This window comes from Mangifera indica, chromosome 12 (genome assembly GCF_011075055.1).
Source record: "Mangifera indica cultivar Alphonso chromosome 12, CATAS_Mindica_2.1, whole genome shotgun sequence".
Lineage (NCBI taxonomy): Eukaryota > Viridiplantae > Streptophyta > Magnoliopsida > Sapindales > Anacardiaceae > Mangifera > Mangifera indica.
The window spans coordinates 9355988-9371579 of record NC_058148.1 but is presented as its reverse complement, the minus strand read 5'-3'; the positions used below and the strand labels follow the sequence as shown (position 1 = coordinate 9371579).

The 15592-nt window shown below is 36.8% G+C and overlaps 3 protein-coding genes across 4 annotated transcripts; 2 read left to right on the top strand and 1 right to left on the bottom strand.

The window, feature by feature from the left end:
- The first annotated feature begins 1679 nt into the window (after positions 1–1679).
- Positions 1680–4048, top strand: LOC123192834 (L-type lectin-domain containing receptor kinase S.4-like). Its single transcript, XM_044605492.1, has one exon. The coding sequence runs from the start codon at positions 1809–1811 to the stop codon at positions 3894–3896; it is 2088 nt and encodes a 695-aa protein (XP_044461427.1). The 5' UTR covers positions 1680–1808; the 3' UTR covers positions 3897–4048.
- Positions 4049–6423: 2375 nt separating this feature from the next.
- On the top strand, positions 6424–7738 carry LOC123192836 (thaumatin-like protein). Its single transcript, XM_044605493.1, has 2 exons — positions 6424–6823; positions 6912–7738. The coding sequence occupies exons 1-2, from the start codon at positions 6757–6759 to the stop codon at positions 7586–7588; spliced, it is 744 nt and encodes a 247-aa protein (XP_044461428.1). The 5' UTR covers positions 6424–6756; the 3' UTR covers positions 7589–7738.
- A 1335-nt stretch (positions 7739–9073) lies between these two features.
- LOC123192833 (pumilio homolog 1-like) lies at positions 9074–15337 on the bottom strand. Of its 2 annotated transcripts, XM_044605491.1 has the most exons (10): positions 14444–15337; positions 12818–13424; positions 11887–12787; positions 11664–11805; positions 11374–11481; positions 10948–11160; positions 10731–10841; positions 9866–10060; positions 9566–9740; positions 9074–9468 (listed from the first exon to the last, which is right to left on the bottom strand). In XM_044605491.1, the coding sequence occupies exons 1-10, from the start codon at positions 15026–15028 to the stop codon at positions 9431–9433; spliced, it is 3075 nt and encodes a 1024-aa protein (XP_044461426.1). In that variant the 5' UTR covers positions 15029–15337; the 3' UTR covers positions 9074–9430. The 2 variants fall into 2 exon arrangements, with proteins under 2 accessions (XP_044461426.1, XP_044461425.1); XM_044605490.1 differs by having other exon boundaries at positions 11887–13424.
- Between the last annotated feature and the right edge of the window lie 255 nt (positions 15338–15592).

Sequence of the window (15592 nt, the reverse complement as noted above, 5' to 3'; positions counted from 1 at the left end):
TGGCTTTGAGAACATCATTTTAGGCTAAATCGAGTCTCGTAATGATAATAAAATCTAAAACCGACTTTAGAAAAGTATCAAAAAATAGTTTGATGTTTCTTAAGATTGGATCTAGATTTTAGAGCTTTTAGACACTGAAAGATTTGAGTTGATGGCAATGTCAAATACCAAATCGACATCAATGAAATTGCGAAGCGAAAAGAAAACAGTAGGGCAAAAAGGAAATCATGAACAAACTTTAACAACAAAAGCAACAGAGTTAAAAGAGATATTTTTATAGTTATGGGTCTTTTGGTAAATTCCTTTATACAATTGAGATTAACTAAAGTTAGGTCAAATAAAATGAAAAGAAAGAAAAAAAAAAGAAAAAAAGAAAAGACGTATGAAGATGTGAAATAATGGTGCCCACAAAGAAAGAAAGAGACAGCTAAGACTTTAATTTACATGAATAAATTAATCTCCCTGTGCAATCATTAAACGCACTGACTGGACGGTGTCGTTCTCATACTGCTTCCCCCAAAATAAAATTATAAATTTATTCAATAATTTTATTTATATACTTAGAAATTCATTCTCACACACTATGAATTTTAAAAAGATTTGATTTAATAAAAGGTTCTTGGTTTTTTTTTTAATATTAATAGATTATAAAATTAATATTTTGTCTTTATGTGATTAATTTTTTAAATAAAATTTAATTTTAAATAAAAAATATTTTTTATATCAATTAAGGATAAAAATAAAAGTTTATATGTCAGAGCTTGCATAGGAAAAATGTTATTTACACCTCCCCTAGCAGGAGTGTGAACGTCCCAACCTATTCACACGTCCAAAACAAAATTCTCATTTGAATTCTTTGGAGAGTAAATCACCATGACCCACCCAAGGTTTTCCAGGATCCTTCCCACCCATTAAAATTTTAAACTACAAACTCTCACAAAATATTCAACTCCGGTAGAAAATCATTAAAAGGATGTAAATGTTGCTTCTCCTCTTAGAATTTTGAAAAAAAATTAAATAAAAAATGTGTGGTCTCGATTGCAGTTATATTAAAAAAGTTGAATCTAATTAAAATCACACTAAATAAGTTTTATTCAACAAAATTATACTATACAAATATGATTTGATAAAATTATACCGAGAGTAATTTTAGTGTTGAAACACATAAAATTTATTTCAATTTTCGACTTGAATCACATGTTTTTAGTGTGCTTTTATTGAATCACGTTAAAAATGTTGTGATCTCATCAAATCGCACATTGGTTACAATTTTGCTCATTAGCTTGAGCTTTGGCTACAATTCTAATTTTCAATTCGATCATTGTTTAATGTGATTTGGTCGGATCCAACAAGAGCAAATTTTGGCTAGGGCAATTCAACAAAATTGCACTTTTTTATTCATTTAGATTATTGGCGACTGTGTTAGGAGAAATATGATAATTTCACAAAAGTACATTAGATAAGGGCAATATAATTATTTACCTTTACAAGTTTTTATACTATGTCTAGACCTTTTTTTAATTAACAGAGCTAGGTTTGGGTAAGAATTTGTAGTCTAAGAACTAAAGAGGTGGGAACTGTCCACTCCTCTAAACATTGGGTTGTTGCATATTCATTTACCTTTATTAATAAAAAGCTGCAACGAATTTATGTAAATGAAGTTTGAAAAGATATATTAATGTACTTTATATTTTCCTTCTACAGGCTCAACTGTTGGATATGCTCATTGCTCAAATTCCAGAAAACTCGTCACCCTAAAACCATTTTCACTACGTAGCAGCAAACAAAGCTCAAATCTTTTACCTTCTATGGCAGAAAAATTCATACTTTTGTTGGGTTTCTTCCTTTTTCTTTCAACCCCAGTTTTTTCTCAAGTTAATGAGTTTTATTTCAGTGGATTCCGTGGCGATTCCATTGATAACAATATTAGCTTAAATGATGGGGCGCAGATTGAAGATAATGGCTTACTTAAGTTAACAAACACCACTTCTCGAGTTCTTGGGCATGCTTTTTACTCATCTCCAATCAAGTTCAAGAATTCAACTAACAGCAAATCTCCATCTTTCTCTACTTGTTTTGCTTTTGCTATAATTAATCAATATCCACAGCTTGGCGGTCATGGTTTTGCCTTTACAATCTCTCCTACAAAAGAGTTAACCGGTGCTCTTCCCAGTCAATATCTCGGCCTTCTCAGTGCAACTGATAACGGGAATTTAACCAACCACATATTTGCAGTTGAATTTGATACAGTTCAAGATTTTGAGTTTGGTGATATCAATGGTAATCATGTTGGTATTGATATTGATAGCATGACATCAAATGCCTCAGTCACAGCTGCTTATTTTCTTGACAATTCAACAAAACAAGAGCTGAATCTCAAGAGTGGTAAGGTTATACAAGCCTGGATTGATTATGATTCGGGAACAAATCGATTGGATGTGAAGCTTTCACCTTTTTCTGCGAAACCAAAATCTTCAATTTTGTCATTTGTTGTGGATCTATCATCAATTGTTAGAGATACGATGTATGTTGGTTTCTCGGCATCTACAGGTATGCTTTCAAGCTCACATTATATACTGGGTTGGAGTTTTAACATGAGTGGAGAGGCTGAATCTTTGACTTTGTCTTCTCTTCCTTCACTTCCTGGACCTAAAAAAAGTCATATAGCATTAATTGTTGGGGTTTCTGTCTCTGCCTTTGTATTTGTGGTTTTGGTTGCTGCAATAGCCTTTTATCTTGTGTGGAAAATCAAGAATGCTGATGTTATTGAGGAGTGGGAGCTTAATGTTGGCCCTCATAGATTCTCTTATCAGGAACTCAAGAAAGCAACAAGAGCTTTTAGAGACAAAGAGCTACTCGGGTTTGGTGGATTTGGCAGAGTTTACAAAGGAACTCTACCAAAAAGTAATACCCAAGTTGCTGTCAAGAGAATCTCTCATGAATCAAAACAAGGTTTGAGAGAATTTTTGTCTGAGATTGCTACAACTGGCCGTCTTAGGCATAGAAATCTTGTTCAATTACTAGGTTGGTGTCGCCGCAGAGGTGATTTGCTTCTTGTTTATGATTTTATGCCTAACGGTAGCTTAGACAAGTATCTTTTTGATGAACCGAAAAAAATTCTCACTTGGGAACAGAGGTTTAGGATTATCAAAGGTGTAGCTTCAGGCCTTTTGTATTTGCATGAAGAGTGGGAACATACTGTTATTCATAGAGACATTAAGGCAGGAAATATCTTGTTAGATTGTGAATTCAATGGAAGACTAGGTGATTTTGGTCTGGCTAAGTTGTATGAGCATGGATCAAATCCGAGCACTACTAGGGTTGTGGGCACATTGGGATACTTGGCACCTGAGCTCACTCGCACTGGTAAGCCCACAACAAGCTCAGATGTTTATGCATTTGGTGCACTTATGCTTGAAGTGGTGTGTGGGAGAAGGCCTATTGAACCAAAGGCATTGCCTGAAGAGCTCGTATTGGTTGAATGGGTTTGGGATAGATCGAAGGTTGGTGCAATTCTTGAGGTAGTGGATCCAAGATTGAATGGCAACTTTGATGAGACTGAAGCTATAAGTGTTGTGAAATTGGGGCTAATGTGTTCAAACAATGCGCCCGATGCACGACCTACAATGAGGCAAGTGGTGAGGTACTTGGAGGGAGAGTTTGCCTTGCCTGAAGTGTTTGCAGCACTTGATGAATCTACTGGTATCAGTGTTAATACAAGTGCTGCTGGTCAAAGCCTTGAATTTGAGGATTTTGTTCATTCATACCCTAATTTTTCATATAATGAGAAAGTGAGTAATTGGTCATTGCCCCACAACGATGCAGATGTTGATCTTGAAGCAGGTTTATCTTCACAACTCTCGCCCACAGTAAGAGATGATGCTAGATGGTCATAGTAGGGAAATTCTTTCATGATTTTTTCTCTTTTTTTCCTGGGGGAGGGGGGTGCTTGGGTTTCATATTTTTTCTTTTTTCATTGTATGATTATATGATACTATCATGTTGTTGTTTGGTGTACATAATTATTAATTTGGTGGGTTTCTCTGAACTAGCCTTTCTTTACACATGGATTTGTAAAGCAGAAAATAACAAGAAAGAATATATCAAAAACAGCCTTTCCAAAATGAAATAATATGCACTAGGTTCAGAATCACCATTTTGGCAATTTCATATTCTTTCGGTTCTTTGACAGATATAGCTAAACAATTTGGGAAGCACTACACTTACCTTGTTCATAGAGAGAGCCAAAACCAAATTGCATTTATAGTTCATAAAGAAGTTTAACAGTTAGTTGCAGTGATTAGAACAAAGACCACTGCAAGCCAATGTGAGAGTCTGATTTATAATCACGTTCCTACATCTTCCTACCCACTAAATAGCATCTGAATGATCCTCTCTGGTTGCAAACGCAACAACAGGGATAGATTGATAAATAACCTACACTACCTTATTGGGTTGATAATGTGCAAATTGGCAACAATAATCTACTTACCTGCAAGATTATCTCAACATTTCCTCCTCGCCATCTTTCACTCTATTAAAATTCTCACTACCATCAAAGCCTGCACATTGATCAAAATGATACTATAAATCAGTGCAAAACTGAAAGTTTTTTCAGCAATAATTTTTACATAAACGATACATACCTTCACCTAGCTCTTCGAGTTCATCACTGGGAGATCCTAAAAGCACTTTATTAGAAGTGCTAAAAGCAGAGCTTCTTAACATCCACCCTCCTGCTACTGTTATGTCTCCCAACAATTAGAGTAAATTCCCGCGAAAGCAAAATGGTGTGCAATATAGAGCTGAAAATAGCTAGACAATCTAATAGAACATTGGCCCTCACCAGGAAGTAATGTGTCTTTAGCTCTAATTGCCATCTTCCTCCCAAAATCCCCGACAGCATTCCAATACAAGTTTATCTCTTTCATGATTGTATCCTTCACTTTTGTATCAGAAACCAATCCCTCTATGCAGTCATACATTCCTGACACAATCTCACTGGGTATATTACCTTCTATACTTAAAAAAAAACTTGGGATTTAGGAAGAATCCTGCAGTAAGAAGAGGAAGATGCCACTGTTTCCCCAGCAGTGATCTAGATTATTCCAGTAACCATATGCTCTTCCCTCTTGATAAGTTCTTCGTTATTTGTTTTTCTCAATACATTCCAGCATATATGTATCCCATTGCAGGCCTCTTCTCACTAGCACAAATTTGTAGAAGTGGCACTAGTTAAGCGAATAATCGGGCTGCATGATCACAAAAATGACCTATTACTAATTATATCTAACATTTCCAGTCCCCCAGGTTTTTCGAATATTGACATCCGCTCTTATGAATTAACCGTGGCCTGCAACTTATGTTTAAGGTCAATCATTCTTTTCAATGTAATAAGGTTTGCAGCGTAGCAAGTGATTTCTGATTCTACAATATCATTGCCAAAAGTGTATACCTCCTTGCCATATTCAAAACTACACTATGACTGTACACAAATCTAGTAATGGCTCTAGCCTGTTAAATTATTGCATTAATCCACACAAACTTTGCGAAATCCTCAAGTATTAAGTTCAAGCAAGGAGCTGCACATGGAGTCCAATGCAGAGTAGGGGAAGTATCAATTAACTTCTCACAGCGATTGATCATTATGGTATGAAGGCATTGGAACCTCTGATCCTCCTGAGGCAATAGCATCAACCATTGGTTGGAAATAAACTGAGTTCACAGCATCCAGTGGTGCCCCTATGTCATACAAAAACATCCCTGTAGCCATAAAGAGATGAGTATTCACTCTCTTAGCCGCTGATGAAACATTTCACATGCCAACTGTATTAGCATGTAGAGAAGGATGTTTCCCTCTCCATCTCTTTCTCTATCTCCACTAATAGTACTAGTCCCTTCTCTATTAACCAACAAAATGTTAATTTTATGCACAGTGTTAGGATTAGGGTTTCATTCAAACAACTTTTTCCCACTTTCTGCTTATTGTTTGATCTTTTAAAAAAAACCCAATGAAAATTAAACTTAGAACTCATTAAATCTTCTCCGCTGAAGATCCAAGGTCACCCAGAAAGATATAAAATTTAATTTTAATCTGCTTTTACATGCGATTGATCTGAGTTGAATACCCAGTAAGCTAAATTCAAAATTAATTATAATCATTCAATGGTTTATGAAGTTCTCAGCTTTATACTATTGACATGATTGAATTGTGATTAGTGCAGAGTTTAATTGAATTTTATGAACATAAGCACATGAAAGTGAAACCTGACACGTGGGAACAGGTTTCCTTGTTTATTTGAAACAGGCTTTATCCATCTATCACATTATGTAAAAGGATTCTTTGACAGGAAGAATAGAATCTTACGTTAAAAAGGCACAAGCAACATTTGTTACTTCAAATTCATTCTATTTTCGTATGGAAATGGTAGATTTGATACTTTGTACACCCTTTTTTTAATAAACCAATGTAGGAAAATCATCAGCAGGGTTTACTCATCTGCCATTTTCGTTGTGGAAAGGTAATGTTTTTACCTTTATGAAAAAATCAACTGCAAACTTTTACAGAAAAAAAAGAAAAATTCTCTTTTGCTTTGTTCACAAACCGTTTCTGAACAAGCGGTTATCAAAAGCTGCAAGTCTTTCAAAGTGGAGAAAAAGAAGGAAACATGCACCTCTCTCTCACATGCACCATCACGATTCACTTGCTTATATGGTAATGAAACCACCAACGCCCATTTCAGAAGTTCAAAACAGATGCCAAATTCTTCACTTCTTTTCTGCTTCTTCTCTCTCTGGATACTGTCCTCAATCTCATTATCAGGTACTCTCTTTCCCACTCGCAAAAACCTTATGAATTTATCTTTTTTTTTTTCTTACCAAAATATTTCTTTTGGACCTTTTTCTTGCAGATGGCATTCAACTCATACTAGTAAACAACTGCAAAGAAAGCATATGGCCTGGAATCCTCGGAACTACTGGGCATGAAACTCCTCACAAAGGCGGCTTCCGTCTCTTCAGTGGGGAGCAAACAGTTCTTGAAGTCCCTCATAAATGGTCAGGCAGAATCTGGCCAAGACAAGGTTGTTGTTTCAACCAAACAACCAGCAAAGGCTCATGCCTAACTGGGGACTGCGCCGGTCTCCTGCAATGCAATGGTGTCGGCGGAGTCCCCCCCGCAACAGTAGTAGAAATGACTCTTGGCACCATGGAATCTTCCTTGCATTACTATGATGTGAGTCTCGTTGATGGATTCAATGTTCCTGTTTCAATGGCACCTGTAGGTAGCAGTGCAGGCTGTGGAGTTGCAGCATGTGAGGCTGATTTGAACATCTGCTGCCCTACTAATTTGATTGTGAAGCGACAAGGGAAAGTGGTAGCTTGCAAGAGTGCATGTATTGCTGCAAAATCCGATAGGTATTGTTGCACTGGGGAGTTTGCAAATCCAAAAAGCTGCAAGCCGACTATTTTTTCCACTCTATTTAAAGCAATTTGCCCCAGGGCATATAGCTACGCCTATGATGATTCCACAGGTCTGAAAACTTGCAGGGCTCCTCATTATGTCATAACATTTTGTCCTCCAAATTGATGGAATAATTACTGATATTGTTTCCAGTGCTTGTAACTGGATTTCTAGTTATGATTCAGTTTATATCATGAGCGATCGCCAAATGTGTAGTTGAATTTAATGTCAACTGAAATTTGTAGAAGAATGAAGATTTCTTCTCGTTTTGTCTCAGCCCACTGATCTATTGCTTTACAGAGTGGTTTATAAATTCTGATAAATGACAAGGGCAGCCTATCAATTATTGGAGAAGCACAATCCACCCAATTAAATAACTTCCTATGATATTCCAACAAGATCATATGTTGGAAATTCTGTTAGACACGAGTCTTAATCAAGGCCTTTTTTTTCCTGTTCCAAAACTCCAAAGTAAATTGCCACCGCTTGATATCCATAAACAATGTCCAACAATAATTTAACTCCAAGGACTTTCCAGGGGTTCTCATTCTCCCAGCCACCTACATTATTACTTGTATTGTATAGCAACATCATATGGCCTGTCACAAATTTGGCTAAAGCAAGAATTTCAATAGCTACATTTATCATGCCAAACGCAGACTGGAAATTGGTCCACTGGAATCAATGGTGGATGATTAGCGTCACCCCGAGCTATACAAAAAAGATCAAGTATGTCGATTACACTAGACACACTTACAAGAGGAAAACGAATGGCAAAGCCATACTGAATATCCGAAGTTGGAAAGTGTACAGTTATTTTCAAGTTACAATGAGCTGATGGCTTTTGGAAGCTGTGCTTGAATAATTATGCAAATCCTTGAGCATATTATACCGTGCACTCAAACTTCTCAGTCATACTCACTGAAACAACACTATAAGACAACTAACTCGAATAGCTAACCACGTTATTTACATGAAAGTCAATGGCATAAAGAATTATCCAACCTTTAGTCCATAGTGCAGTGCGAGGAACTCTTATAAGTTACAACATCAACTTTTGAGTAACGGACCGATCTACCTTAAAATCAAACATTTTAATTGTCATATCACAAATCTTAGACCTCCAATACAGTCTCAATCTCGCATTCATGAAGTTCCAGTATTAAGCATTTCTCAAGTCTCACAATACAATACATCTGAAACTACAGAAAACGACTCTTAGAAAAATGACTAATTCTGTAAAAAGAAATAGTGCTGTCTTTTTATAAAACTTTGAACGATAATCAATTTTCCCTGTGAATGGACACATAAATCTACACCATAAATTTCTGATTTCTCGAGTAAAACTTGAAAATGTCCTAGGCAACTTCTCTCTAGTTAAACTCAAGTGATTCTTATAGCCATAGTCCCTATGATCTCAATCAACAATCAACAATCATGCATTCAATCCATGATTCCATGAAACCAGCATAGAATAAAATAGCCAATAACCAAAACAATGCATCAATATTATGCCTAAGGTAAGGCACTGAACCATCATATGGAGAAAAAAGGTTCCTTAAACAAAAAAAAAAAAAAATCCATACATCAGAAAAAAAAAAAATCAAACTCTCCCAAAGACAAGCTGTCGCCACCTAACAACTTTTTTGTACAGTCACAATCACAATTTTGCTACCTCATTTTTTACACCCATGAAACTTGTACAGTAAAATTATCTCTCTGGGGCATCAGTTTTTTTTTCACCAGCTGTGCCACAGCTAGCCTGATTCTAGGTATATCCTCAAACTAACAAATGTACAGTTTCTAGTACAACCAACAATTGTTTTTTATTTCCGATCAGCTCTCCAATCTATCCAAATAAATAGATGGGTGCTGATACTAGACATTAAAGAGAAAAAAGAAAAGAAAAGAGAGAGGCACTCATACTATCCTCAGTTAGCTGTACAACAACTTTCTTTTCTATGCCTTCTATGCAGGATGTGGAGTCATTATGCTAATCCTCCTTTCTGTAAAATATAAAGCACCCCGTTATAAATTTGTTCTTTTACTAGGGTTGGAAGATGGCAAAGAACCAAAACGTAAATAAAGCAAGAGAAAACATACCCCCGGCTGCAACAAGCTTCTCTACACGTGCAACTATATGCTTCCCATAAGTATACTTCTTTAAAGCATTCAAGTGAACCTTTATTCGGTTGAGAATAAGTTCAAGTTGCTGGTCATCACAAGTTTCCAGCACTTTCTGTACAACATAGTTTGCAAACTGATCTTTCATCATCACCTGATATAAACAGAAGGTTAAAAAAAAAAAAAATCAGTATAAGACCCCTATTAAGTAGATTACCAACACAACCAAACAATATAAAGTTAAAAGCAATATGATGAGCATGTTGCAAACCAACAAACCTGAAGAGGTTCATTTTCATCAATTGAACCAAGCATCTCATTCACCAGAGTCTGGCGTTCTGCAGGAGTTCCAAAAGTTAAACACTTCTCTATAACATTGGAGGCAAACTTCTGTTGACTCATTTGAACTATCTGCCCAGTTAACTTTTTAATTATTGCTGAGCGCTCGTGGGGTTTTCCATGCTCCAGTACATGCTGTGACATTATAAACAAGAAATCAGAAGTGCAGCAACTATGAAGTTTGGAATAAGAGGGGTAAAGGGAGGACATAGAATATAGTTATTACACAATATTTTGCACACCAAACACCACAGACTTGCACATAAAGGAATGAAACTGACAAAAGAGAAAGTTTCAGTCACTTAATAGCAAAAGGGCAAGCCTGAAAGCCTCAGCACGGAAAGGAAGACTAACTTAATATTTCACATGGGCTCTGCACCTCACTTCTTCAACATTTACTGGTCTATAAAGCTTTTTTGAGAAAAAAATGCCAAGTTGCTAAAACTTGCATTCTCTGCCAACCCAAAAGTAAGACCACCATTTTCCCCATTCAACTCCCAACCCAACAGAACTTTTACATAAGTTTCAGAATCAAAACAGCTCTCTGAACAATGCTGTGTTTTGTTGCTTCCCTTGTTCATCGATATAATGTTATAGGTTTTTCCACTCAGTTGGCTCAACAGCCATATAAAGGGCTTAAATGTTCCAAAGTGCAGCACATCAAGAATAAGGTAAAAATAAGTATATCACTGTGAGTTATTGCTCAATTAATCAGTTTGGAATAAATAACACCATTGATAAACACACCATTAACCGCATTGTCATGTCATAAGTACATTCAGCCCTGATGGGATAGAAAACAAACCTGTACAACATAATTCCCATATTGATCTTGCGCCAACATGCAAACTGAAGATAGAATCTCATCCATCATTATACGTTGGGTTTTCGAATCATGGCAATGCTCAAGGACTCTCTGTCACATGAAAATTATATATTTAGTATTGGAAGTTTTAGTTTGACCATCCCTAGTCATGATATCTATAACAAAAAATGTTCAATAAAAAAATAGGGTTTTTAACCTGTATGACACGACAACCATAAGGATGAGTAGATAGTGTCACAACTTGGTCATAAAATGTTGAAACAATGAACTCGATAGAATCTTCAGGTACACATTCGATACATTTCTGGATGACATGGTTTCCATTCTGATCCCGAACACAGCGCATGATATGACCGTCAAGCTCTGTCACCATTTGAGTCTGCTGGTCCAATTCAACAACTTCTATAGCCTGATAAGATCTAAATGAATTAAATTCAAAATGTAAAATATAAAAAGGCAAAACACTAATTGACCTTAGCATCTAATCCTATGAATCCTACATCATATAGTGTAGTGCAATACAGTAGATCATGGGAAAACATCTATGTACTGAAATCTGCAACACAAATCTTCAGAATGAAGATAAAGTGTTAAAAACTTGGATTGACTAAATAAAAGATACCTTCTGGATCACTCGACAGCCATACATCTGGAGACTAAGAGTCAGCACATGCCCAGTTAATTGGTCAGCGAGTTCTCTTATTTGAGCAGCAGTTCCATGCTCAAAAAACTGTAGATAAGCACGAAACAATTGCCATGAAAAGTCAACATTCCATCTTAGTTTTAGACAGTATCCACAAAATAATTGAACATGCACAGAATTTTTACAATGGAGCTCCTTTATCCACAATAATAATAAAACAAACTCTATCAAAAGATCACAGCAAATCAGTTGTTTTAGATTAGAAGTACCTTTTGAATCACATAGTTACCAAACACATCAGTCATTAATGAAAGTGCTTGGGGAATGATCTCATGGAAAACCATATTTTTCTCGTCAGTTGTGGCAGTTTCAAGTTTCTGTTGAATAAACCGACTTCCATACTGATCCGCACTGTATACATGAAAATAAATGAAGAATTAAACTTCTTGATTGCCACAACTAAGAAGACTAAGTGTAGGCAACAGTATATACCTGAACTCAACAACATGTCCAGCAATTTCTGACAGTTCAAAGCATTTAGTTTTATTGCTTTTGAACTCATCCAGTAAAGAGGATGCAAAGCTTTCATCCAAGCCACCGCCACCTTCTGAGTGCCAAGGTCCCATGACACTCCCAGAAAGATTCCTCATCCCAGAAGAAAAGCGCATATTACGCTCCCCATGCCTGACAGGACTACCTGCTCCAACAGGAGAATTTGGAAAAAGGGATTTCCCAGGATATTGAAGCCCAATACCAAATGTAGGATTGCCATAGAAATTATAATTCAAGCTACCAGATTTACCAAGATAGGGTGCACCAAACTGAGATTTTTCAGGTGATAGCAGCGCTCCTAGGTAAGCTTTCTGGAGTCCAAGTAAATCCATATATGAATTACCAATGTCCATTGTGGGGTCATTGAGAGCTGCAACCTGCGCAGCAGCAAATTCATTTGATCTCAAGTACTGAAGATACAATGGGTCCATCAGAGGCATCTGAAAAGCATTTCCAGAAGTTTGATTCCCCAGTCTATTAATGTTCTGCAATTCTGCTGCTGCTGCCACTATATTTGGTCCTAAACCCAAATTTCCCCCCAATGATCGAGAGTCCAAGCCGTTTGCTCCCATTGCAGAGGCAGCAGCAGCACTTTCAAATAACGGTGGCAAAGCACCACTACCCAGTGGGCTTCCAATCATGGGAGGTGATGAAGGATTCATTGCAAACCCGTTTAAGCTAAAGTTCGAAAATGCAGAATTCATGTTGCCAACCAATTGTGGTTGAGAAGCTGAACTTCCTCCACCAGTGAGAGTTGGAGTAGAGGATCCTTTTAGGAATGAGTTCACAGATGACAAAGCAGGCTTATGAACATCAGCCATGAAAGAAGTGCTGTTCATATCAATCCCAAGCCCACTGCTTTTACCCATATTCAAATAAGATCCTTTAATTGAGTTGGATGCAGAATGCATTTGAAAATTCCCAGGTTCCGACTTATTTAAGTATGAATTTTGTTTCATCTGCTTTGCATCACTTTGTAAATTAAAGAGACTGTGATGATCATCAATTTCATGTTGATTTTGTGACTGCAAATGATTCTCTTGATCTACCATGTCATCTGTTGACAGATTCAGGTCAGACAAAACAGCTGCTAGCTCTGCAGAGCTATTCGAACTTGTAGACACACCATTTAACAAGTTTTGACCACTGATATTGTTTTTATCGATGCTAACCCTCCCCTCTCCAACAGGTGGAATGCGAGGAGTGGGAGCCCTAGCTACAAGTGGATCAGGTGTGGTGCTTCTCGACAAGGAAGCACCTAAGGCAGATGCATAAGAATGAGAAGCTGATGCACCGACATTTTGTACAGCAGGCAGACCCTGCTTATTTGCACCAGAACGCAAAGCATCAATAGTTGCCAAATCACGATGCAGATGAGCAAATTGAGTTTCAGAAGTCTCAACAACATCCTCAAATGCATTGCGGCTAGCAGGACGAGAAGGATGCCTTGAGACAGGGGCTGCATGATTTATATCATCCTGCAATAAAGAAACATAGTACAAAGCATTTGTAAAGAAGCACAAAGGAAGTGTGAAAAAGGAACAAGAAGAAATTGAGCACCTATCTATGAAACTACCATTCAAGCCCAGAAACGAAAAAGATGTACAACACAAAAGGCTGAATGGAAACATTTTGCACATAAGTATTAAAAAAAATACTGACTTAATTGAAAAAAAGATGCATTATCATTTGGAAAATTCACAGAATAGCAAATTACACTAATATTTCCAAAAAAGCAAAGCCAGTGAGGAGTCTCCTACTTAGTGCCTCTTTGATACAGGGTCACAAATCATTGCCCGCTACATCAGAACTTCCAAACCACCAAAGTAGAATCATATTAATGCTATTAATTTGTTCCTTTAGGAAACACTATAGAACAAGACTTGATTGGTGAACAGATCACTTGAAAGCAGCCAAGTAAAGCAAAAGCATATGAATTAACTCTCATTGGCAGACAGATAAATCCAGAACTTATTGAAACTAATTTCACGTTTCTAAACCTTCAATAATAAAGTCACTCCCTTTCTTTCCTTTTCTCTCTCTTTCCTTCTACGAGAAAGGCACACAAACAGTTACTATCAACATGGAAACACTCTATGACATAAAGCATAAGATTTACACGAAAGGAAATGCACACAAATGTGTTCATTACTCAAGCAAAATCCATGTAATCATCAAAATATGACCTTTCTCAGTCACAATAAAATTTCTTGTTCTACCAAATCTCCAGCAAGATTTATAGACATTAATAGACACAAAAAATCATAAATGTTCAATGTGATAATCCCCTTACAATTAGCATGGCACGATAATCTCCCATTAGCGAATTTCATTCCTCGATGAAACATAACATTACTCCTACCCAATCTAACAATATAGAAACAAACTAATAAACCGAACAAAATATAATATTTACCATTAAAAAAGCAAACCAGTATCACATGTATTCACCTAACTAAACCAAACCAAAACCACAAAATTATCACCAATTTTTCACCTGAATGATCTCGGCAATGCTCTTCTGCCTACTTCCCAATCCTAACCCAGGCAACCCAATCAACCCATCTCCTCCCCATTGTCCTCCACTGCCACTACCAGCACCACTATTTTCGTCCTGTCTCTCTCCAAACCCTGGCTGCACCGCAAAAAGAGACCCATTTCCCTTCCTCCTATCACCAATCCCTCCTACTTCTCCACCTCCTCTAAGTCTTTGTGTAAACCTCCAATCCTCCTTGGACAACAAAGGTGGAGGCAACCTTGGATTCAAATTGACATTAGAGTAATAATAATTTACATACGCAGGATCAGCCCTCAACTCCTCCTCACTCGAGAAGCCACCTTTGTTGCTGCCAAGTTTATTGAACAAACCACCTATAGAGCTCAAAGAACCTTCAACAGTTGGCGGGGCTGACCCACTTCGATAAATATTGAGTTCTTTCTCAAGATCAGTCGCAGCAGTTGTAGTATCGACTGATGTTTGTTGCTGCTGCTGCTGCTTTTGTTCACGAATCAGCTTTCCTAAATCTTCAACGTATTCAGGGCTCCGAAACATCGATGATCGTACTGAAATATCTGGCATCATCTTTGAAGACGAATTACACGATGGAAAAGATTATCAACAATCATTTACACATGAAAGATTAAAACTTTGAGCTGCATATTGCTAATTTCTAAATAGCTCTGTAGTTTTAAGCTCAAAAGATGTGATTTTTACGATAAAAACCAAGAATCGAGGTTTCAAAAAACGAAGAAAACAAAACCCAGAACGTAAAAACTAAGCTTTGATGGTGTCAGAATGCAGTTAGTTACGTATAAATAGAAATGGTTCGGATTGAGAGTGGATAATTGCTGGAGGCTTCCGCCATTTTAGAGAGAGAGAGAGCAAGAGTGAAGTGTGGAAGATGAAGGCAGTAATAAGTTGAGAGGGAGAGAGATCTTAGCCGTTGGTAAACGAATGGACGACTAGGATTGATTTTGAATAGATTTGTTCTTGCAACTGTGTATCCTAGGGTTTTATTTGCAAGGTTAAATGATAATTTACTGTTCTATTTTTTAAATAAAAAATTCGGACAAACTGAGTTTTTTTATATATTTTCTTTTTATTTATTCTTAAATACTTTAACAATTATCTGAATAGTTTTTAATT

Excerpts from the sequence above, each read along its gene's own strand:
- LOC123192833 (XM_044605490.1), bottom strand. The coding sequence starts at position 15,028 with ATGATGCCAGATATTTCAGTACGATCATCGATGTTTCGGAGCCCTGAA. Across the intron at positions 11,482-11,663 it reads GTAACTATGTGATTCAAAAG|TTTTTTGAGCATGGAACTGC; the intron begins GTACTTCTAATC and ends GCTTATCTACAG. Across the intron at positions 11,161-11,373 it reads GCTGTCGAGTGATCCAGAAG|GCTATAGAAGTTGTTGAATT; the intron begins GTATCTTTTATT and ends AGATCTTATCAG.
- LOC123192834 (XM_044605492.1), top strand. The coding sequence starts at position 1,809 with ATGGCAGAAAAATTCATACTTTTGTTGGGTTTCTTCCTTTTTCTTTCA.
- LOC123192836 (XM_044605493.1), top strand. The coding sequence starts at position 6,757 with ATGCCAAATTCTTCACTTCTTTTCTGCTTCTTCTCTCTCTGGATACTG. Across the intron at positions 6,824-6,911 it reads GTCCTCAATCTCATTATCAG|ATGGCATTCAACTCATACTA; the intron begins GTACTCTCTTTC and ends TTTTTCTTGCAG.